At 39.4% G+C, this 23,309-nt stretch overlaps 1 protein-coding gene across 3 annotated transcripts in view; it reads left to right on the top strand.

Moving 5' to 3' along the window:
- Window positions 1–8,838: 8,838 nt before the first annotated feature.
- pcp4a (Purkinje cell protein 4a) overlaps window positions 8,839–23,309 on the top strand; it is a 31,287-nt gene continuing 16,816 nt past the window's right edge. The window contains exon 1 of one of the 3 annotated variants that reach the window (XM_085419898.1): window positions 8,839–9,044. In XM_085419898.1, the coding sequence (XP_085276024.1) occupies window positions 8,949–9,044 (96 nt within the window). In that variant the 5' untranslated portion in view covers window positions 8,839–8,948. The remainder of the gene's footprint in view (window positions 9,045–23,309) is intronic. The other 2 variants (XM_085419900.1, XM_085419899.1) reach the window with 2 other exon arrangements.

Below are 23,309 nucleotides of genomic sequence, written 5' to 3' on the forward strand. Positions count from 1 at the left end.
AGCCCCAGGCCGAGAGGCCGGGGGCACCCCACCTCCGAAGTGGCCCGAGCGAGCCCCAGGCTCCAGGCCCCGATAAGCGGCCGCCAAGGAGTGAGCCGGTGTGTACCTGGACGCCCATCCCCGGACACAAAGAACCACCAACGCACCGATGTCTGAGGGAGTCCGCCACTGGCAGGGGAAGTGGTAGTGGGGGGGAGATAGGCCTCCAAACCTTGGAGGGCCTGAGATGTCCCCAGAGAGGTGGTGCCTGACACCCAACCTGACATATAGACACAGACATACAGGCACACACAGATACAAACATCCATTCCCACCCTCATGCTCTCATATGCACTTACTCCACACTCAACCAACGTGGAGACAGACATAAAGAGACGCTGTACACACGATCACACTCCCCAAGCGTACTCTAAGCCCCGGGTCTAGGTACCCTTGCCCCTGGAGGGGGGAACTGCACCCAGACCCAGGTGGTGTTACCCTTTTCCCTGCGGTGGGGAGAGGCAGACCGCCCCGACTCCGCAGCAGCAGGGAGGCCCCACACTCCAGACCGCAGTCGGACGGCCAACTCCTCCTCCTAGCCCTCCAGCAGGTCGCAGACAATGGGGGTGAGAGAAGACTCCAAACCTCCCTCCACCCGCTCATTGTAGTGTTGATGCATGTGTGTTCTAAGGTGCAATTAAAACCCAGGAGGGCTTGGAGCTACCTGCCAGAGAGCAGCAGGTAAGCGCATGGTCCCTCCTGCTAGCCCTCAATGTCTACGTGTATTTAAAATTGAGAGGTGGGTAACGACGCCAGGGGTGAGGTATACACCCTGATGGTACTTTGGACTCCGTGCATCGTGCCCACCCCCAAGATCCTATATGTATGTGTAATGAGAGTGTGAGTAATGTGAATGTCTAAGTTGTGGGATAAAATTGAGGCAGAGGCAGCCAGAAGGGGACAGAGGGGGGGGGGGGGGGGGGGGGTAGCCTCCTCTGCACCCTGGTGACATACCCCTACTCCAAGGCCCTGCATGTGTGGGTGGTTGTGGTGGAGCGGGAAGAGGGAGGCAGCTGGAGATGGGGAGGGAAGGAAGGGAGGGGCAAGTGACCCCTACTGGGGCCAGCTCCCCCGCTGACCCCTACTGGGGTCAGCGGGGGAGCTGGCCCCTTAATTTAAAATGATCGCCGTGGCGCCACAGACTCACCCTATGACAAAAACTCAAAAGCTCCACAATTTAATGTGGCCCAAGTCTGTAGTTGAGACTGACCAAATATGATGTTGATTTGTCCCTATGAGGAGTTCGCAAAAGTACAACACCTGGAAATCAGCTGGAAAATATCACCTTCAATTGAACAACGGAAGCTAAATGTCCCTCCATCCATTCCCTTCCACTTATCCTTGTTAGGGTCACAGGGGGGCTGGAGACTATACACCCTGGACAGGTCGCCAGTCTGCCGCAGGGCTAACACACAGAGACAGACAACCATTCACACCTATGGGCAATTTGAAAGAGGTACCATAGGATGTTCATTGCCTGGGCCCTTCTGGCCTTAAGAATTAAAGGCATAGTACAATTAAACAAACCAAATGAGGGGTCCAATCATTGTAGTTTCATTCATAGTAGTTTCATTGGTTTCAATCATTGTAGAAACCAAACTGCCTGGCGACGGTATGATGTGTACGGCTGCATTTTTCCAGCAAGGCACCCAGGCTCTAAGTGGTGTCCAGATTGGAGCTTTGTATACTGGAGTGTGGGGCCACATGGGTATACCTACAAAAAAGTGCCTCACACTTATATCTAGACTCTAATTTTTGAGATTTATATTTCCATAGCCAAGTGAAACCCTACTGAGCCACACCAAAACTTTTAAATTAAATAATAAATATTTCAAATATTTTGGACCATTTAAACCATTAAAATCAGATTTAAATGAGCAGATTTCAATTACAAGTTCAGACATTTTTGCTGTTTAAGCGGTCAAAAGCCAAAACGAACCGTAATTCCTGCTATGGCACAGAAATGCTGTTCTCACACTTTAATGTACGCCAGTAATTCCAGATTCAGCACGTTTTTATCGACTGCTGGATCAGCTGGACTCAGATGACCTTTACTTGGCCAAGAAACAATTTTTGGAATTTGTTGGTGAAACCGACCAGAATGCAGCAAACTCGTCCAGCTGAGCTTTACGATCAAATACAAGCCACTGATTGGCAACGCTCCCCACTGGATCAATTAGGTGATAACGTGACATCGCTCTCATTATCACTCCTATGTAATTAGAGATTAAACTTAATTTGTGAGTAGATTTAATGCGATCTTCATTCAAATAGCCACTGAAGGTTCTGAGATGAACTTTGGGACTACTTAGTGAGAAAGTTTGACTTTGTGTTTTTATGAGACAAAGTGGAGTTAGCTGAGACATCACAGCTAAATGTTTCATCTGATCTGCTTAAACCAGCAGTAACTGATTTTAGAGATAAAGGCTGAAAACACCATATCAGCTGAGAGACAACAGCTGAATCATTTCTACAGTCACAGAGAAGCAGTTTAGCCTCTGTGTAGCCTGAGAGGAATAACCAGCAGCTTTATGGCTCTGCATCTCTGTGTGTGGACAACTGATGGGAGTGACTCACATTAGACAGCCGATGTGCTGAGGAGGCTTGTCAGAGTGTCTTGATGAAGAGTGAGGTTCCACAGCGCTGCTGTAAGAGCCCTTCAAGTCTGAGAAAACTGACACTAAATCCGATTACCTGCACTGTTTACGTCTCCATATTTGAAATCACATTAGTGTCTGTAATGTTCTCTTCCATTTAGTGTCTTTGAAATTGCAATTAATGGCTTAAATATGAAAGAAGATCCTCTTCATACTCCTTGATTTTACTCTTGTTAGTTGTTCACATTTTCTGTGAGTAGAAGACTAGTAGCTTATTTCAGCCTTCATATATGATTATTACGATTTACAGCATTGTAATTGGATGTGAAGAGCAGAAACAGTGGCTTCTTGGTTCCTCCTAAAAATAGATAATTACTTAAACAGCAGGCTGGCAGTGGATGTAAGTGGTAATGAACAGAACCAATAAAATTAATGAATAAAGCTATGGTAATGACTATTGATAAGCCATATATAGTGCTGCTTGTTGAGTCATCCTGGCTTTCAGGGCACTTCTGGGCAGTTTCACGCTTGCATTAGGAATGTCCAACAAATTAATCTCACAAAGCAGACTTCAATCATCAAATTTCCTGTGCAGAGTTGGAAGCGCACACATGCATCCTGCTTGCAAAAACCACTGGCTGGCAGAACATGTCGATAGTGTCATAGTGTCGATTAAACTATGGAATATTTGGATCCTACTAATCATTTTCTACTAGGAAAAGCAGCAATCAAAAAATTACCTGGCCCGATGAGTAACCCCTTTATTTCTCCTTTTGTTTATATTTTAACAAAGTCCAAGAAAATGCCCTTTGCATTACAGGCATACTGTACAGTACACAAATGTTGGAGGACTAGACCTTTTCTTTGTCGTTATTCATGAAAGTGTTGGGACAGTGATTCAGAGAACTGTGTAAGTCAGTCAGTTTGTATTATTGCTGCCACAACCATCCATGTTGCTAACGGCTGTTTTTGTAATAACACTGTTGAACTATTGTTCCTTTAAAGGTCCATCCTTCCTCTGCCGCTTATCCTTTTCAGGGTCGTGGGGGGCTGGAGCCTATCCCAGGTCACCAGTCTGTCACAGGTCTAACACATAGACACAGACAACAATTCACTTCTATGGGCAATTTAGAGTTTCCAGTTAACCTATCCTCACTAACTGCATGTCTTTGGACTGTGGGAAGAAGTCTGAGTACCCAGAGACGACCTACGCCAGGGGTGGGCAACTCCAGGCCTCAAGGGCCGGTGTCCTGCAGGTTTTAGATGTATGCTTGATCCAACACATCTGATTTAAATGGCTAAATGACCTCCTCAACATGTCTTGAAGTTCTCCAGAGGCCTGGTGATGAACTAATCATTTGATTCAGGTGTGTTGACACGGGATGAGATCTAAAACCTGCAGGACAGCGGCCCTCGAGGCCTGGAGTTACCCACCCCTGACCTACACAAACACGGGGAGAACATGCAAACTCCACACAGAAAGACCCCGGCCTGATAGTGGAATTGAGCTCAGGATGTTCTTGCTGTGAGGCAACAGTGCTAACTATCATGCCACAATAATTCCACAAACTAAGAAATGTAAAAAAGTAAGAATGACAGATGAATAAAGTGAAGTCTTTAGTTTATTAAATGCTTTGTTCTGTCCAGAATAACCAAACTTTAATGTGTTGTTTCTCTTAATTTACAGCCCCAATTTAAAAAAAAAGCTGTTTAAAATTTGAATAAGATTTTCAAATCCCATGTTTTGTTCCCAGTAAAACAAAAAACATATGACATGTTCGATATGAGACCTTTTACTATTTCATGAAAAAATAAAAGCTTGATGGCAGCAAAACATCTCAAAAATGTAGGAAGGCAACGAAGGAAAAATAAATGGTACTAAAAACAAACAGCTGGAGGAACATTTTGCAACTAATAGTAACATAACTGGGTTTGAAAAGAACATATAAGAGAGGGAGAACTTCTCACAGGTAAAGAAGGACAGATGTTGAGTAATCTGCAGCAAACTACTTCTTCAAACTGTGGAAAAACTAAAATTGTGAAGACTTTGAATATTTCATCGTCTGATTGTCTGCATACTATCATTAAAACATTCTGAAATCTCATTTTCATTGCATGGGGTCAGAAACGCTTACAGAAACCACTGTCTGTGCGTTTACCTCCTAATATCACCGCATAGTGTATTCAGCTGCTGTATGACTGAAAACAACTATCTGATTTAGTGATGGGATTTATTGCCTTAAGCTGTAAGGGAGGCAAGGAATTTTCCTCACACAGTATGATGGAGCGATCAAAAACAACACAAAGTTCCAGTTTTTTGAAAGCTCTTTCTTCAGAAGACCAGTCTTAAAAATAGCTGATCTCGAGGTAGCAGCTTCTTTGCTAAAAATGCCTCAGCAGCATTACAAGAGCCAGAATGAAGCTGGTGACTGTCAGACTGGGGGAGAGGGCTTACTTGTGCTGCATCTGGTAATAGATAACCCTGCAACTTAGCGTGCAAAGGGAGAATGCGTGAGTGCCCACTTTGTCAGATTGTCAATATGTCTTCAGGATACGGAGACAGAGTGGGTCTAGAGTTCAGAAAGAGTTTGCTGACGCGATCAGCAAGCCAATATGTTCACCACATTCTAGAAACACATCCATATACTGTAAATGCTGATGTATTTAAGGATGTAACTAATAATATCATTTGTGACATTTTTTATTCAGAGATTTCATTTATTGTAGGATCTACCTAACAACATAAAGCGCCTTGAGTCGACTATTGTTGTAATTTGGTCCTGTATAAATAAAATTTAATTGAATTTCCAGAGCAGGGATCTAAAGACAGTAAGAGACTTGAAAGCTGTGGGGCTGCAGGTCCTTTATAACACACTGCTTCTTTTATAGCATCTTTCTACTCATTTGAACACTTTCTCCCACAAGTCTCACTCTTCCAATCACACACTGCACAGGGGGAAGCTTGGGGAGTAACATTTTACACAAGGATACTCTGGCATGTACACTGGAGAAGTCAGGGATTGATGCACCAACTTGATGATTGGTAGATGACTAAATCTACCACCTGAGCTGCAGACAAACCTAAAACTGCTTTTCAAAACAAAATGAGAAATAACAAAAAGACAAAAAACAACAGAACAAAGAAAAACTAATTACTGGAAATCACATGGAACTTACTTGTTTATCCATCTAACACAAAAGACTAATTCAGACTCTTATTATTGGATTTAAAATAATATTGGGTTTGCTTGTTGGCACAAAATTGCATGTCAACATATCCCAAGCTGCGTTATTTGGAGCTCTGTTTCAGGTCATGTGGAAATCTAAATCTGAAGCTAATTTATTTATTTGTCGCCATTATAGTGGTGATGGTCAATTTTAAACACTTTACATATGTTTTATTTTCAAATGTGTTGACAACTGACAGATAGATAAAGAAATAAACAAACAGTCTTGCATATATTCTGTAACTTTTGGGTAACCTGGTAAAGGCCACTGAAGCTTTCCAAAGTGAGCCTTTGTTACTTGTAAAGCAGGGGTCTCCAGGCCTCGAGGGCCGGTGTCCTGCAGGTTTTAGATCTCACCCTGGGCCAACACACCTGAATCAAATGATTAGTTCATTAGCAGGCCTCTGGAGAACTGCAAGACATGTTGAGGAGGCAATTTAGCCATTTAAATCAGATGTGTTGGATCAAGCACACATCTAAAACCTGCAGGACACCGGCCCTCGAGCCCTGGAGTTGGGGACCCCTGATGTAAAGTATTACTCAAAAAGATCCTGAGCAGCTTAAAACAGAATAATGCAAAAGACGTTTCATTAGCACTGAGTTCAAATGCATAAAAAAACCCACCAGATGTATTTTGTTTATTTATCCATTCTTTTCTTTTTTCTTTTATCAACGATAGCTGCAGAGATGCTTTGAATGTATTTCTTGTTTTTCTGCCATGCTGCAGCCACACAGTCTCCACATGTTCAGCATGCTCCTGATAAATAGGACTGGGACCGATTAAGAAAACAAGCTGAGGATCCTTCTTTAACATCTCTGTGAAAAGAGAGAAATGAAACAACACCATGAAAATCTTTAAAAATAAGCTCTGCACACTGGTGAAGACTTTATTTCAAGGAGTCGATGAGATTTGACGTGTGTGGGCAGTCCCAGTGAATCAGGGCTTTGAGTGACTGATGATCAGTTATTACCTCAGGTGGATCCTGAGGGACACTGAGTGTGGTGGATCTGTGAGCAGCTTGAGGCTCTGATTAAAACATGACTGATTTGCGGTTTACTCAAACTCTGCCTGATTCACGAGTGTGCAGACAAACACATGCATGCACATGAAAAGTTATGAAAAAGGTTTTCTGAAAACTGTAAGAACAGGCAAAAATAAATCTGAAAAAGAAAAAAACCCTGCAAAAATGTAAGTTCATAATTTATTCCAGTGCTCTTCTCTGTTGCACAGCAACAGTTTGGTAGTTTGTGAATACAAATGACTAAATCATATATTTCTCCTCAATTAACAGTTTCAGCCATAAAATCAACACGAGTATGTTAAAAATCTTTGTGGTATTTTTTCACACTCAATAACTTTGTTTTATTGGTATGTGAGTGTTTAATGGGAGCAATTATTAGTTTCCCTGATGTAGTCAAAACCAGTAATAATAACATAGTTTGGCCTGATATTACTGATTCTTTCCACACAGATTTTTTTGTCCTCTAAAGGCAGCAGGACTGATTCACACACACGGGGTAACACATTCATTCAGTCTGATAAATATGGCCATGGTGTGCTACGGTGGCTACAATGTTCCCCCTTTCAACTGGATTTGCTGATAATAATTAATTATATAATACGAGTAATAATAAAACCTATTAAAACATATCCCAGCTATCAGTCAGTGTGTTATATATTGAATCAGGCACACATTCATAATGTGAAAACACTCTATGCATTATTGTAAAATCAGTAGTCACTGACATAAATGAGACATCTTATAAAGTGATCTATAGCAACATTGCACATCAGTTTGCCTGCTACATTTTACAGCGGTAAGTGTGCCTGAACTCTTTCACTGAAGTATTTAACCGGGATAAAATGTTACTTTCAGGTCTTCAAGATAAAATAGGAAATAAATAATGTCCAACTTTGCAGTTTTCTGCAGCAGGGTTCCTCTTTTATATGTACTATTAATATTCCCTCTACCCCAATACGCCTTCAGGCACCTGCTGCTGCAAAGGAGCCCCACAGCATCAGTGCTCTGCCAACCAGACTTCACCATCATCGTGAGAAATACTGCTGGGAAGTACAAAAGTGCAAATTTGATCTCCGCTTACTAACAGTGCTACTTATTAATACTACATATCTGCCCACTCTATTTGTAGTTAAAGGCTCTGCAAACCCACGCAGCTATGAGTAAAAACACCTGTGTGGGTGGATAAAAAAATACATTCTGGATAATACATTTTTATTGATCAAAATGCCAAACAATACTCCAAATGTGCTCTGTCTCAAGCAGCAGCAGGAGCCACCATGAAAAAGTATCATTTTTTTCATGAATCCTTACTTTTATTGTTTGAAAATGTTGGAAAAATAATATTGGAGACATCTTTGTATTATCTTTATTTTATGAGGGGTGCGCCCGCCTCGCCCCCCGGTTGGTGGCATCTCTGCCCAACACATCTTAAAAATGCTACAAGTACAACATAAAACAAACAAAAATCCACAGCATAACACAGTGGTTTAAAAAACATTACAAAAGTGGCTTTTTTCAAAAGAAATATCCACAAGTCTCCTTCACTGCATTTCTCATGGTGTTTTTTAGATTCACCAATAGTCAGAGGCGTGGTTAAATTCCAATACCCTGCTTAATTTTCAACCATTGCTTTGTCTTCATGATGCAGAGTCACTACAATTGATATAAACTAATCAACTAAAATTGATATACATTTATAGACTGGAGATTAATACTAAAATTCAAATTGTTGAAATAGTTGAAAAGTTTAATCTTTTAGGTTTTAACAATTAATCAACATTAGCCAGAAAACATCGGAAATGTAAGACCACAGCGACTGGAACATGCAGTACTGGTTCGGGATTAACAGGAGCTTCACATCAAACTATCCAGTTTAGTAAACATATAATACATGAAAAAAAATGTGTTTGATGGCTTATTTTATTTTCAGCGGACCCGCAGAATCAGCAGATGGTGGAAGACGTGAAGGCTGCTCCTTAGTGTTGAGCTACAGACGAGGAGCCCATTGGCTTCATGGAAATGTGGTGAGGGGGGAGCGGGGCTTCCTGCGCTATAAAAGCGGAATGTGCGCGCGTGGAGAGGACGGTACCTTCAGTCAGTCGACCGGTGAGCATCACAGAAATCCACACGCAGACACGCACAGCGAAGCCATGAGTGAGGTAGGTTCTTCTTAGTAAATCGCTTTTTCCGCTTTGTGTTTGTACTTTGGCGTCAGAGACAACTGATATTCCGGACTTGGTATAAAGTTATAAGAGCAGAGCTGCAGATTCAAATAATAATAACATTTAACCCTCGCTTTGTCCAACACTCTTGCCGCTGAGATAATCGATATTCAACTTTGGTGTAGAGCCATAAAAATAACATGCACACATGTTTAACATGAAGAATGAGCTCAGTGTGCGCTTTTACTGGTGTCAAGCCAGCCTCCAATTCGAGACTTGCAGTCAAGCCAGCCTCCAGTTTGTTTTACGTTCCCTGTGTATTCAAAGTATTACGGGAATGGATGTGGAAACCGGATTTCAAAATAAAAGCCAACTTCGAGTGAATTAACAGATATGTTAAGAACATAATAACATATAATTTAGGCTCTTTTTTTTTTTTTTACAAACTCTAATGTTAGATCTATATGACACAGCCTTGTACCCTAATTGTGCCCTGTCACTATCAAGGCCATCTTATTTTGGATTTCAAAGTAAAAGCCCTGTGAATCTTCATTTTTGAACTACTCTTTCAATGACTTAATAATGCTCTTAAAAGCAAAAGTCGTATTTCCAAATACTATTTGAACTTTATATCAACACTTTCCAACCACAGTCTTTTTACAGTGATACCATATCAATATCAAGTCAGTCTGATTTTGCCTTTCATAGTAATGGCCCTTTGAAATTGTCCATAATTGACTTAATCTTCTAACGATTCAAAATGCTCTAAAATGAAAAATTCTTGTTTCCACAGGGTAATTCCACCTTAGATCAACAGTATACAGCCCCACAGTGATACCATATCAATATCAAGTCATTCTGATTATGCCTTCCAAAATAAAAGCCTTTTTAAATTGTCCATAATTGACCTAACTTTCAGTGATTTCAAAATGTTTTAAAATGGAAATTTCCTGTTTCCACAGGGTAATTCCACTCCAGATCAACAGTATACAACCTCACGATGTTACCATATCAATATCAAGACATTCTGATATTGCTTTAAAAAATAAAAGCATTTTCAAACTGCCCATATCTGAGTTGCTCCTGGAACAATTTCAAAATGCTCTAAAATGGAAATTTCCTGTTTCCACAGGGTAATTCCACTTTAGATCAACAGTATACAGCCCCACAGTGATACCATATTAATATCAAGTCATTCTGATTTTGCCTTCCAAAGTAAAAGCCTTTTCAAATTGTCCACAATTGACCTAACTTTCAGTGATTTCAAAATGCTCTAAAATGGAAATTTCGTGTTTCCACAGGATAATTCCACTCCAGATCAACAGTATACAGCCCCACAGTGATACCATATTAATATCAAGTCATTCTGATTATGCCTTCCAAAATAAAAGACTTTTCAAATTGCCAAGATACGACCTACTCTTTTAAAGATTTCAAAATGCTCTAAAAGTGAAAATTGCTGTTTCCACAGGATAATTTCACTTTAGGTCAACAGTATACAACCTGACGATGTTACCACATCAATATCAAGTCATTCTGATTTTGCTTTCAAAAATAAAAGCATTTTCAAAATGCCCATATCTGACTTGATCCTGGAACAATTTCAAAATGCTCTAAAATGGAAAATTCCTGTTTCCACAGGGTAATTTCACTTTAGGTCAACAGTATACAACCTCACGATGTTACCATATCAATTTCAAGTAATTCTGATTATGCCTTCCAAAATAATGGCCTGTTGAAAATGCCCATAATTTACCTAACTTTCAGTGATTTCAGAATGCTCTAAAAAGGAAGATTTCAGTTTCCACAGAGTAATTCCACTTTAGATCAACAGTATACAACCTCACGATGTTACCATGTCAATTTCAAGTCAGTCTGATTTTGCTTTTCAAAATAAAAGCTTTTTCAATTTGCCCATATATGACTTACTCTTGGAGCGAATTCAAAATGCTCTAAGATGGAAAATTGCTGTTTCCACAGCATAATTCCACTTTAGATCAATAGTATCCAACCCCACAGTGATACCATATCAATATCAAATCAGTCTGATGTTGCCTTCCAAAATAAAAGACTTTTCAAATTGCCGATATACGACCTACTCTTTTAAAGAATTCAGAACGCTCTAAAAATGAAACTTGCTCTTTCCACAGGATGAATCCATGTTAGATCAAAAGTGTACATCCACACCATGGTACTACTTCAATTTCAAGTCATTCTGATTTTGCCTTCCAAAATAATGGCCTGTTGAAAATGCCAACAACTTACCTAACTTTCAGTGATTTCGGAATGCTCTAAAAAGGAAATTTTCTGTTTCCACAGAATAATTTCACTTTAAATCAACAGTATACAACCCCACAGAGATACGATGTTAAGATCAAGTCACTCTGATTTTGCCTTCCAAAATAAAAGTATTTTCAAATTGCCCGTAGACGACCTACTCGTTTAACGATTTCAAAATGCTCTTAAATTGAAAGATGCTGTTTCCACAGGATAATAGATGTCATGGTTGGTTTGCAAGCTGTTTTGTAATTTCTTTATTTAGAATGACATCTTTCCACAGACTTAAAATATAAACGTACTATCAATTACAACCTAGTGGCAATTTCAGCTTCCTTTTACATCATCTTTATGATTCAATTCTGTCATAATCAATTGAGTCTGATTTTGCTTTTCAAAATGAAAACCCAATATGTGTTGAAACAGCAATTTTCATTTTTAAAACATTCTGAAATAATTGAAAGAGTATATCACATATGGACAAATTCGACGGGCCATTAATTTGAAAGGCGAAATCAGACCAACATGAAATTTACATGGTTTTACTGTCGGGTTGGATACTGTTGATCTAAAGTGGAATTATCCTGTGGAAACAGCATCTTTCAATTTAAGAGCATTTTGAAATCGTTAAACGAGTAGGTCGTCTACGGGCAATTTGAAAATACTTTTATTTTGGAAGGCAAAATCAGAGTGACTTGATCTTAACATCGTATCTCTGTGGGGTTGTATACTGTTGATTTAAAGTGAAATTATTCTGTGGAAACAGAAAATTTCCTTTTTAGAGCATTCCGAAATCACTGAAAGTTAGGTAAGTTGTTGGCATTTTCAACAGGCCATTATTTTGGAAGGCAAAATCAGAATTACTTGAAATTGATATGGTAACATCGTGAGGTTGTATACTGTTGACCTAAAGTGAAATTATCCTGTGGAAACAGCAATTTTCACTTTTAGAGCATTTTGAAATCTTTAAAAGAGTAGGTCGTATCTTGGCAATTTGAAAAGTCTTTTATTTTGGAAGGCATAATCAGAATGACTTGATATTGATATGGTATCACTGTGGGGCTGTATACTGTTGATCTAAGGTGGAATTACCCTGTGGAAACAGGAATTTTCCTTTTTAGAGCATTTTGAAATCACTGAAAGTTAGGTCAATTGTGGACAATTTGAAAAGGCTTTTACTTTGGAAGGCAAAATCAGAATGACTTGACATTGATATGGTATCACTGTGGGGCTGTATACTGTTGATCTAAAGTGGAATTACCCTGTGGAAACAGGAAATTTCCATTTTAGAGCATTTTGAAATCACTGAAAGTTAGGTCAATTATGGACAATTTGAAAAGGCTTTTATTTTTGAGAGCAAAATCAGAATGACTTGATATTGATATGGTATCACTGTGGGGCTGTATACTGTTGATCTAAAGTGGAATTACCCTGTGGAAACAGGAATGTGCCATTTTAGAGCATTTTGAAATTGTTCCAGGAGCAACTCAGATATGGGCAGTTTGAAAATGCTTTTATTTTTTAAAGCAATATCAGAATGTCTTGATATTGATATGGTAACATCGTGAGGTTGTATACTGTTGATCTGGAGTGGAATTACCCTGTGGAAACAGGAAATTTCCATTTTAAAACATTTTGAAATCACTGAAAGTTAGGTCAATTATGGACAATTTAAAAAGGCTTTTATTTTGGAAGGCATAATCAGAATGACTTGATATTGATATGGTATCACTGTGGGGCTGTATACTGTTGATCTAAGGTGGAATTACCCTGTGGAAACAAGAATTTTTCATTTTAGAGCATTTTGAATCGTTAGAAGATTAAGTCAATTATGGACAATTTCAAAGGGCCATTACTATGAAAGGCAAAATCAGACTGACTTGATATTGATATGGTATCACTGTAAAAAGACTGTGGTTGGAAAGTGTTGATATAAAGTTCAAATAGTATTTGGAAATACGACTTTTGCTTTTAAGAGCATTATTAAGTCATTGAAAGAGTAGTTCAAAAATGAAGATTCACAGGGCTTTTACTTTGAAATCCAAAATAAGATGGCCTTGATAGTGACAGGGCACAATTAGGGTACAAGGCTGTGTCATATAGATCTAACATTAGAGTTTGTAAAAAAAAAAAAAAAAAAGAGCCTAAATTATATGTTATTATGTTCTTAACATATCTGTTAATTCACTCGAAGTTGGCTTTTATTTTGAAATCCGGTTTCCACATCCATTCCCGTAATACTTTGAATACACAGGGAACGTAAAACAAACTGGAGGCTGGCTTGACTGCAAGTCTCGAATTGGAGGCTGGCTTGACACAAGTGCGCTTTTCTCGATTTTTCCACACATTCCTACATTTTACGCAAAAAAGCGATAAGCGATAGTGTTACAGTGAGTCACAGCCTAGATGAATATTGCTTCTGTTGTCATGACTGGAACTGATGTGCAGCTACCAGGCAGACTCTCAGCATACGTGATGGGATTTTTGCAGCTCTGATGATCTTAATCACTTCACAAACTTAAAATGACAGCCAGCACAGTCAGGTTGTTTGAGCCACTCCTCAAACCGCTGAACTGTGTGTGTGTGTGTGTGTGTGTGTGTGTGTGTGTGTTGAAGTTTTACTGGTGAATATGGCTACCAGTGACATTTCAGGCAGCATTGACCTACACAGTTAGTCTAATCACACAACTATTCAGATGTGATAGAAGAAGCCAGTCTGATAATGTCAGAGTGGAGATTAGAAGTAAGAGTGTTCACTGGCAGGGTAAGTCCTGTTGTTTCTGAATTATTCAAGGATAGCTGGGAACCCAGGGAAATAAAACATTCCTTGAGCATTCACAAGGAGCCAAGGCTCCAACAAGACCGCTCGTTCAACCCAAGAACCTGGACTGACTAAAACCATATAATACAAGGCTACTTTTAACCTGTCTCTAGCTCTGAGTCCACTGTTGGGCTTTATTATGCAGTAATTTTGTCACTCGATTAGTGCTTCCAGTGTATGTAAATTGTGATGAACACCAGCTGTCTCTACCTTATGAATCTTTTATTGGAGACTTGTTATGTCTTTTTGTTCACTCACATACACACATACACAAACTCACTGACTTCTCTCTTCCCCTCCTGTGTGCTGCTTACAGAGTGAAGTTAAAGTCCAATAAATAAGTTATTATTACACAAAGGAAAAGTCATGAAATAAAATTGCATAGCGCATGTCTGTGATGGATTCTTGTGTCTTTAAAAACAGCAAGGCCAGGGCAGGAATCTGTTGCTCTGAATGAATAATTAAATGCAAATCAGTGGTGGGCTCCATTTACCTTTAAACACTGCTCTTCTAGCTCTTTTTTATTGCGCTCAGAATCCCACACAGTTTTAATGCTCGTCAAGATAACCGGCATTCCCACCAGAAGCAGAGAAGACTCACATCACTATAGAATCATTAACAACAACAACAAACTTTATTTATATAGCACTTTAAAAAACAGTGGTATGCCAAAGTTAACATACAAGAGGGTCAGATATAAGTAATAGAGACAGATGAAGGCCATGGCAAGTACCATGTATGCTCGCAGGTTGATGGCATTAAAAACACAGAAACAAAAGAAATACAAATAAAAGCATAATAGAACAATATGTGCAAAGGATAAAAGAGTCAAGAAAAATTTAAAAATAATTTAAAGTTAAGAATAGAACTAAAGTAGCAGCAAGCATTAACTGGTAGAAAAGGCTAAGTTAAATAAACAGGTTTTAACCGCGATTTGAAGGATTGAATGGAATCGGACTCACGGATAGTAATGGGGAGGTTATTTCACAAATTGGGTGCAGCCAAGGCAAATGCGCGGTCACCTGTAGTCTTCAGCCGGGATCTCAGCTGTACTAAAAGTGACTGGGAAGATGATCTGAGTACCCCAGCACGGGTGTATGATCTAAGTAGTTCAATTAAGTTGTCTAGACAATGGGGGAGACCTTTATCAAAAACACGGAGACTTATTTCTCTAGGGACACTTGATCTTACCACCTAAAGCAAGTACAGGCAGTGCATATAAGCAATAAATATGCCTATAAACACTGTGTAACTGCATTACAGCAATCTACCGAGGCTAAATCCTGTTTCAAAGCCAGACAGCACTCTACACCAGCCAACCTACTGCCTGGATTGGTAGTGTTTTAAAAATCAATGCATGTATCACTGTCGTATTAAGCCTTACACTGTGCTATGATTCATGAAAAAAAAAGGCCATAAGTGATCCCCTGCTGTATTGTTCAGGCTCGGACTGATTCATCTTTGGCAGTGTCCACAAACATCAGGCAGTCTGAGGCTCCTGTCGAGAAAGTGGCTTAAATGTGCTGCCTGTCACCATAGTGATGAACAATTCTGCATTTCCAGCCAGTAAGAGGCTTTGAAATTACATTAGCAGCATTTTAGGCTGGTGAGGACTGCATTGCTGATGTTTATGTTGCATATTATCCATAAATCTCTCAACATTTTGTTTCTCAAACTCAACCAATGTGTCTGAACTCGGCATCATCTTCTTATTTAAAGCTACATAAAATAGAAACTTTCATTTAGTTGCTAGTTGCTGTGTACGTGTCTAATGGGAATTTTCCAGTGTAAGTAACCTAGTGTCGCTTGTAGTTGCTGTTGTGCTGTTTCGAGTTTTAGTCCTTTTTTTGTTTGCTTAAGCCTCCGGTTGTTGAACAAAAATTTAATTAGATGGCTCTCAGTGGAGAGGTTTCAGCCAGCTGTTTGTGGTTGCCAAGATATGTCCGTTCCACTTTTCAGATTTCCAGCTAAAGATAATGACTCCTTGTGTAGCCCAGTTTCTCACCTGGAGATTTGCCTACAATACCCAGCCCCGTGGTGGTTCAGGGGGAAAAGTGCCAGCCATGCAAAAGCGACTGCTGTTGGTCATGTTACATCTCCTCCCTTTTGTGTGATTAGTAGAAGTACATTGAAAGTACAGTGTGTACAGTAGGCTGCTGCACAGGGCAGATCCATGTAAGAGAGAGAAAAACACATCTGGATTGGTCACATAGCTACTGGATAACTGTAAAAAAAAATCTCCTCTAACAACAATTTGTGATTTCTGTATTAACTTGGTTACATCTTTAATGATTTTTCCTGTTTCAGTCACTGAGGGCAGTGAGGATGCCGCTGCCCGGTGCTTCTTTGGTTACATGCAGACTGTAGCGGCTTTACACCTGGGTCATGTTTTCATTTATAAAGGTATACGACCTCTATTTTGGTGACATACTGCCAGTGACCCCTTCTCAAGAAGCAAGTGAGCAGTCAGATGGTGTATATACAGTTTAACCAGATAAACCACTGTTGAGGTAAAACTCAAATTTACCATGAAAATCCTAAGTTCTTTATTATTATAGTAAATATCAATTTTCTTTTACTTTTCCGAGGATCTGTTGTGAGCTGAGTGGCGGCCTAGAGCTCTTCCATCTTCCCATCACTCTATCTCTAACTCCAGACACCTTTTGAAGGAAACTCATTTCCACCACATGTATCCCCAAGCTCATTCTTTAAGTTACTGCCCACAATACGTAGTAATGTAGATCAATGAGTAAATTGCTTCACCTTCAAGCAACAGACTGGTACTATCTGTTACTGTGCTCCAGATCTCTCCCTCTACTTTGCTCTCTTCCTACTCATGAACTCCTCCCTAAACGTGAGCAGGTAAGCCATTGTTTTATGGCTGAGAGGCATGGCCATTGGACTTAATGGTGCTAATTCTCCCAGCCACTTAGCACTGGGCCACAGATGTAGCCTTAGTCTATGTCCAAACTTGGTATATCCGCAGTTATTGAGTAGTTGTCCTGTTATTAATGCTTGTAGAACAATAAAACTGTAGTGAAATTGTTTAATATCAGAAAAAATAAAGGAATATGATGATTTCATATGTGTTGTTCTCTTATCTGGAACATAACCTGCTGTGGAGCAGGTTTCCAGCTACCATGGCAACATATTCTAGTAAGAAGTGAACCACCTTTGTTGTACAGAAAACCCAGAGTTTACCCTGAAGATTTCTGGATAAGATGAAATACTGCTTTGTAGTACAGGCCTCTGATGGCAAGGTCCAACACCCACCAGGAACATGTCTCTTTTTGCAACATGAGCTAAGTTATCACTGTGATAGTACAACTACTGAATGGATTGCATTAAATTATCCATCCATTTTCTGCTGCTTATCTAATTCAGGGTCACGGGGGAGTTGGAGCCTGTCTCAGCTGACATAGACCATGGACAGATCGCTGTGGCTAACACAGAAGGACAGACAAGCATTCAAACTCACACCGATGGCCAAGTTAGAATCACCGATTAACCAACCCTTATGGTGGTACCCAGAGAGCCCCCACAAAAAGAACATGCAAACTGCACACAGAAAGGCCCCGGCCAGATGATCAGTTCAAACCCAGGACCCAGTGCTAATCACACCCCTAACCGGTGGCCTGCACTGAGTTAATCTGGAATAAATAATGCCATTTGCAATTGAGTGTTCAGACTTTGTTGTGGTAAATAAAGTAACTTTTAGGACAGTGATGTGGTCTTCCTCACCCTGGCGCTAACTACAGAGACTGACGTTACTGCATTCAGGCAGTAGTCTCAGACGTTCACTTTTATCACCTTTTTGACTTCTCGGTGCACAGTGTTGGTAGCACAATGGTGAAGTCATTAGCAAAGTTGTCACACAGAATGGAGATGCAGGGGAATTTTTTATTAATCCTTTATTTATCCAGGTAAAAAAATCTCATTGAGATTAAAAATCTCATTTCCAAGAGAGACCTGGCAACAGGAATAAAGTTTTCCTCTCCAGGGACTCCAGTTTCCTCTGGAATTACACTTTTTTCTGGAAAACAGACAGGTGGTGATTTCATATGTGTTGATCTCTTATCTGGAATATGTTAGGTTCTGGTGAGAGAGACTGAGTGGCTGTCTGTCTGTGATGGACTGGTGACAGCTGTGACTGTGAATCGGACATGAACAGATAGATTTTTTTTAAATTATTGGTGGACAATGTCATGATGCACTGCACAATAATAACCACGAGGAAGATGGACAAAGCCACACAACTGAGACTCACAATGCAATAAAACAGATTCAGCCCTGGTGTCAAATTGTGCAGCAGCTTTTAGTGGACACCTCCACCTGCTAAAAGCTAGTGTCAACAAGACTGTACTCAGATGTGGAAATCTGATTTTCTTGTAATGTCTCTGTGATTCTGCTGCAGGTTAATCGAGCTGTGCTTAAATGCTGCTTGACATTACAGTTTTTTTAGGATTTGACTAGCCTTTTAAATCAAAGTCATTTTCATTGTGATGATTCACTTTAAGCATGTTGTTGCGTGTGGGCTGTGGCGTGTACAGTGTGTGGATGATTAAATGGCAATTTCTTAGTCATCTGTTAAAAATCTGCTTGAAAATGTAATTATTGAAAGATGGCCACAAGGCCATATTAATGGGGATATCCTGTTTTGTCCTTCAATCAGTGCATCGACATTTAAGTGGTCTCCTGTTGTGTTCACCTACCTCATACTTTAATTATATTGAGAGTGGTGGCTATCATGGCTGCTTGGCAAAGCATTTAGTTTCATCATCCAAAGTGGACTAGAGCCTTTTTTATTAAATTAATGAGATAAGAGTGTTAGAAGTTGCTGATCAGTGTAAAAAGGACAGCAAGCTGAGTGGGGGAAAGCGTTCAGGGATAGATTTTCCTTAAAACTCCTTTTTGCTGACTGAAGATGAGGTGATAGAGATGTGGACTAAAGTGATGATTAGAGGAAAAAATCTCTGCAACTGGGAGAAAATGTTCAAATAAATTTTGACTGAAATATTGTTGATTCCATGTGATGTTTTTTTCTTGCTCATTGACCATAAATGTCAATTTCTGGTCATTTCAATCTCCAATTCTCTAAATGAGATGCACACACTAACCCTAATCCTGCTTTAAACAGTGAACAGAGATTACACTAAAGTAATTTGGTGGCATTCCTGGTTTCTGCACATGGAAAATGACAAACAGCAGCGGGGGAAGAGTGGGATGAGTAAGGCCAACGTGGGAAAAAATAAAACTGACTGCGGTTAAATGACCAAGATGGGATTTGTAGGGAACCTTGCAGATGTACAGGTTTACTCCAAGGTTCCCAAAATGCCATTCATCACTTCTCTGGGGAACTACAAATAATCTTTTATAGGAAGAACTCATACTGTGCTATAATTCGCTTGTGGCCATTGCCTGACATAAAATGCAAAGCCACCCTGAATTGAAAGCGAAATCCTAATTTATTTATCAAGTTATAAAACCATCACATCAACCACATTATGCCCCTTGGAGATTCTTGACTTTCCAGTCTCCAGTAGTGGTATTACCTTTCCCTGAATGAGAACAGTAAACGACTCTCTTAACCTTTATGTGTAAATCAGAATCAGCAAATGACCTTTAACTGTTAAACCGATATGAGCTTCATTCATCTGTTTGTTAGTTTGTTTATTTTTTACTAAAATGGTTTGCCACACCACTTAGCAGTTCATATCATAACAGCATCATCCATTTGGGAGAAAGTACCGACAGAAGCGGAGTGTTTTTAAATTCCACTGGGATATTTCTGGCATACAGGATGGAAGAACGTGAGCTGGCTCTAATCTCTGTAGGTTTCTGGAGATACATTATAGTCATTCTGTGCAACAGTGCAGCACATTGTTGCTTATTATTGTTTTAAATTATGTATTCAGTGTTTACAACTGCTTTTTTTTAAGACTATGAGTATAGTTTTTAATGCACACTCTGCCTAATGCATACTAATGCTCTTTGGGAAAACCATGCTGATCTTTTATTACTTTTACTTGAATGACTCCGGCTGGAAAATACTGCACACTGCTCCTTCCATATATTGAAAATATGCTGTTTTAGATGTTTATGTGAGATAGACACTTTCAGTTGAGTTTGAGGGGTTTAATGAATCAGTACTTTTCAGTGCAGAGAGGTCTATTAACACATAGTGAGTGAAAGTAAAGTGACTGAAGAAGACATGAAATGCATCATGGGAATCCCCCGGCAGCCTACACCTATTGCAGCATAACTAAAGGAGGATTCAGGGTCACCTGCTCCAGCCATAACTATATGCTTTAGCAAAAAGGAAAGTTTGAAGCCTAATCTTGAAAGTAGAGATAGTGTCTGTCTCCCAAATCCAAATTGGAAGATGGTTCCACAGAAGAGGGGCCTGAAAACTTACAGATTATCATGCTACAGAAACAGAAACAGAGGGAGGCTGACAAATGGCAGTGAGGATGATGGGTGGCATATTTATTTATCTACAGAAGAATTAAAGTGAATGAAAAATGTAGCTGATATATTAGCAAAACAACTGGTTAAACTTTGTTTATTTGGTCAACCGAGTGATTCAGATGTTAATCTGAAAGTGCTGCTGAAGTATGCATTCAGTTCAGTTCAATTCAATCCAATTCAATAAATCACAACAACAGTTGCCTCAAGTTGTGAGGTATTACTGTAAGATAATACCTTACAAGCCTCCAGTCCAGGCCTGATTTTTTTAAACCTTGTTTGTATGTGAGGAGAATGATTTTAAATTCAATTCTGGGTTTAACAGGAAGCCAATAAAAAGAAGCCAGTATAAGAGAAATATGCTCTCTCTTTCTGGTCCCTGACAGGACTGTTGCTGAAGCATTTCAGATCAAATGAAAGCTTTACAGGGAGTTTTTAGGAAAACCTGGTAATAATCACTTACAATAGTCCAACCTAAAAGAGAAAAATGTATGCTCCATCCATCCATCCATTCATTTCCACTTACCAAATTCAGGGTTACTTGAATTCAGTTACTACAGGGGTAGAGGCAGAGTACACCCTAGATAGCCTGTTGCAGGTGTCCCAAGGGAAGCGTGAATAATGTAGATAGAACTGGTCTCAGCACAGAACCCTGTGGAACACAAATTAATTCGTCTTTTCAACTTGACTGTTTTACTAAATTGAACATGGCAAGAGTTCCCCTATTTATCATTAAAGCTTTCACTACTAATGTGCACAGTCTATATTAAAAGTTACTTACATCACACATGGTGACCAAGCTTGTTTACAAGAGAAGCTAATCTGCTATGATGAAAGTGCTCGTTTATCTGCTAATGCTAGCTCGTTCCCCACAATTTGTGCAGCTGTTAACTGATCTCACAGCAGTGAAAGCACAGTCAGTGGCTTGTCTACAAAGCTAATCTCCCATCAGTCTCAGCTTGACAAGCTCCATGCACTCTTTATGGGACACAGGCAAGTCCATGAGAATGCCTGTCAGATAGCTACAGTCAAGTCAAAGATGTTGTGGAGTAGAAACATGAAAAGAAAAGTGCAAATACCTCTACTTGAATAAAATTACGTTCCAGCCCTGCACTACTATGCTCAAAATAGTAAACATGGTAACAAGGCCAAAAACCTGGTTTGTTGTTTGCTGATGTGTAACCTTTTTATTGTGCTTATATAAGCTCGTGGTACAGCCTCAGAGCTACAAGCATGGCTTTAGCCTCATTCACTGGTGTTTTACTGCCGCGAGTGCTGATGTTTTACATAACCCACAGACAGTTGTACCTAAGCTGTAGTTCTCAGTGTCACATCCTGTACAGTAAAAAGAAAAGAAAAAAAGAAGCTATTTTTATATCGTTTTTTTCTTTTTTTGTAAATCTGGGATGAATGTGTAAAAAAAAAAAAAAAGCCTAGTCCATCAAATGTGTCATCACACTGCTCAGGTAGTCAGTCATCGCTCAGCAGTGTCACTCTTCCATGCTGTCATCTCTGCTTCCAGTCTGGTGGTGGGGAAGCTGCTACACAGTTGTAATGGTGCTGGGATGAGCTGTCTGTGACCTAGTTTTGCTGTCTTCTCGTTAAATTGTTAATAGATCCTGAGTGCAGCATGGAGTCTCTCTAGGGAGCTGCAAAAAGAACCAAAAATAGCCCCCCACACACTACCGAGGTAATTTATTTATTTTACCAATTGCCAGGTCTTATGAAATCAGTCACTGAGAGAAAACATACATGAACATCACATGAGGAAGGAGTGACGGAAACAACAAATCTTTAGAAGCTGCAGAAAAACATGTAAGTTTCTGCTGACACTGAAACCAACCCGCTAAAGAGCAAATTCTGGATAGACTCCATCTGAATTCTTGCAATGTGGACCGAACAAACAAAGAGAACTTGATGATAAAAGAGTTTTATTAAACTTAATTCACTTCATTATTTTTAGACAAATAATGTTTTAGGTCGTTAGCCACAAACACACAAAACAAAATAAGGAAAACAAACAAACAAAAACAAGAATTGTATGACCATTGAAAGGCTTTGATCATTTAAAAACTGCCAAACTTTTTAATAAAACTTGTCACTTTAAGTTCACGTGTTTCCTTGCACTCCGTGTAGGATGACATGTGGGTCATTTCTCACATATTTCCTGCTCAGCCATCTCGAATTTGCATGAAAATTTTATGGTCCCAAGTTTTAACACATGCAGTGAGTGCTCTGAAATTTTAGCTTCATATATCAAATACTTTGAAAGATACTGAAAGTGGTCAAAGTTTCCTTGTGGTGCTCTTATTATAACTCAGAGCAGAAAATATTCTAAAAATCTGATGATGGTGCGACCCGGGTTTTAAAATGGAAGAAGCACATATTTAACAAAATGATTTTCTGAATTATAATTAGAGTACCATCTGGTTTTATTTGGACAATCTAAAGATATTTTTGTTTTTGTGATACAACTTGTTATATTTGCTCCGTCCAGCATGACAGCTGATAATGGCATTTTCTTCAAATATGTGATTAATTATGTCACATCAAAAATAGTCTACATACTTTATTTTATAGTATTCTCTAATTCAACTATGTATATTCAGAAATGGTCAGTAATTATTATTTTTTGCAATTTGGAGGAGTGCTGGATTTTATTAATTTTATTTGAACTAGTCAATATTTTGACATGTTTT

Source organism: Rhamphochromis longiceps, linkage group LG10 (genome assembly GCF_057381845.1).
Source record: "Rhamphochromis longiceps isolate RC_006_pf linkage group LG10, R_longiceps_female_GT1.1, whole genome shotgun sequence".
NCBI lineage: Eukaryota > Metazoa > Chordata > Actinopteri > Cichliformes > Cichlidae > Rhamphochromis > Rhamphochromis longiceps.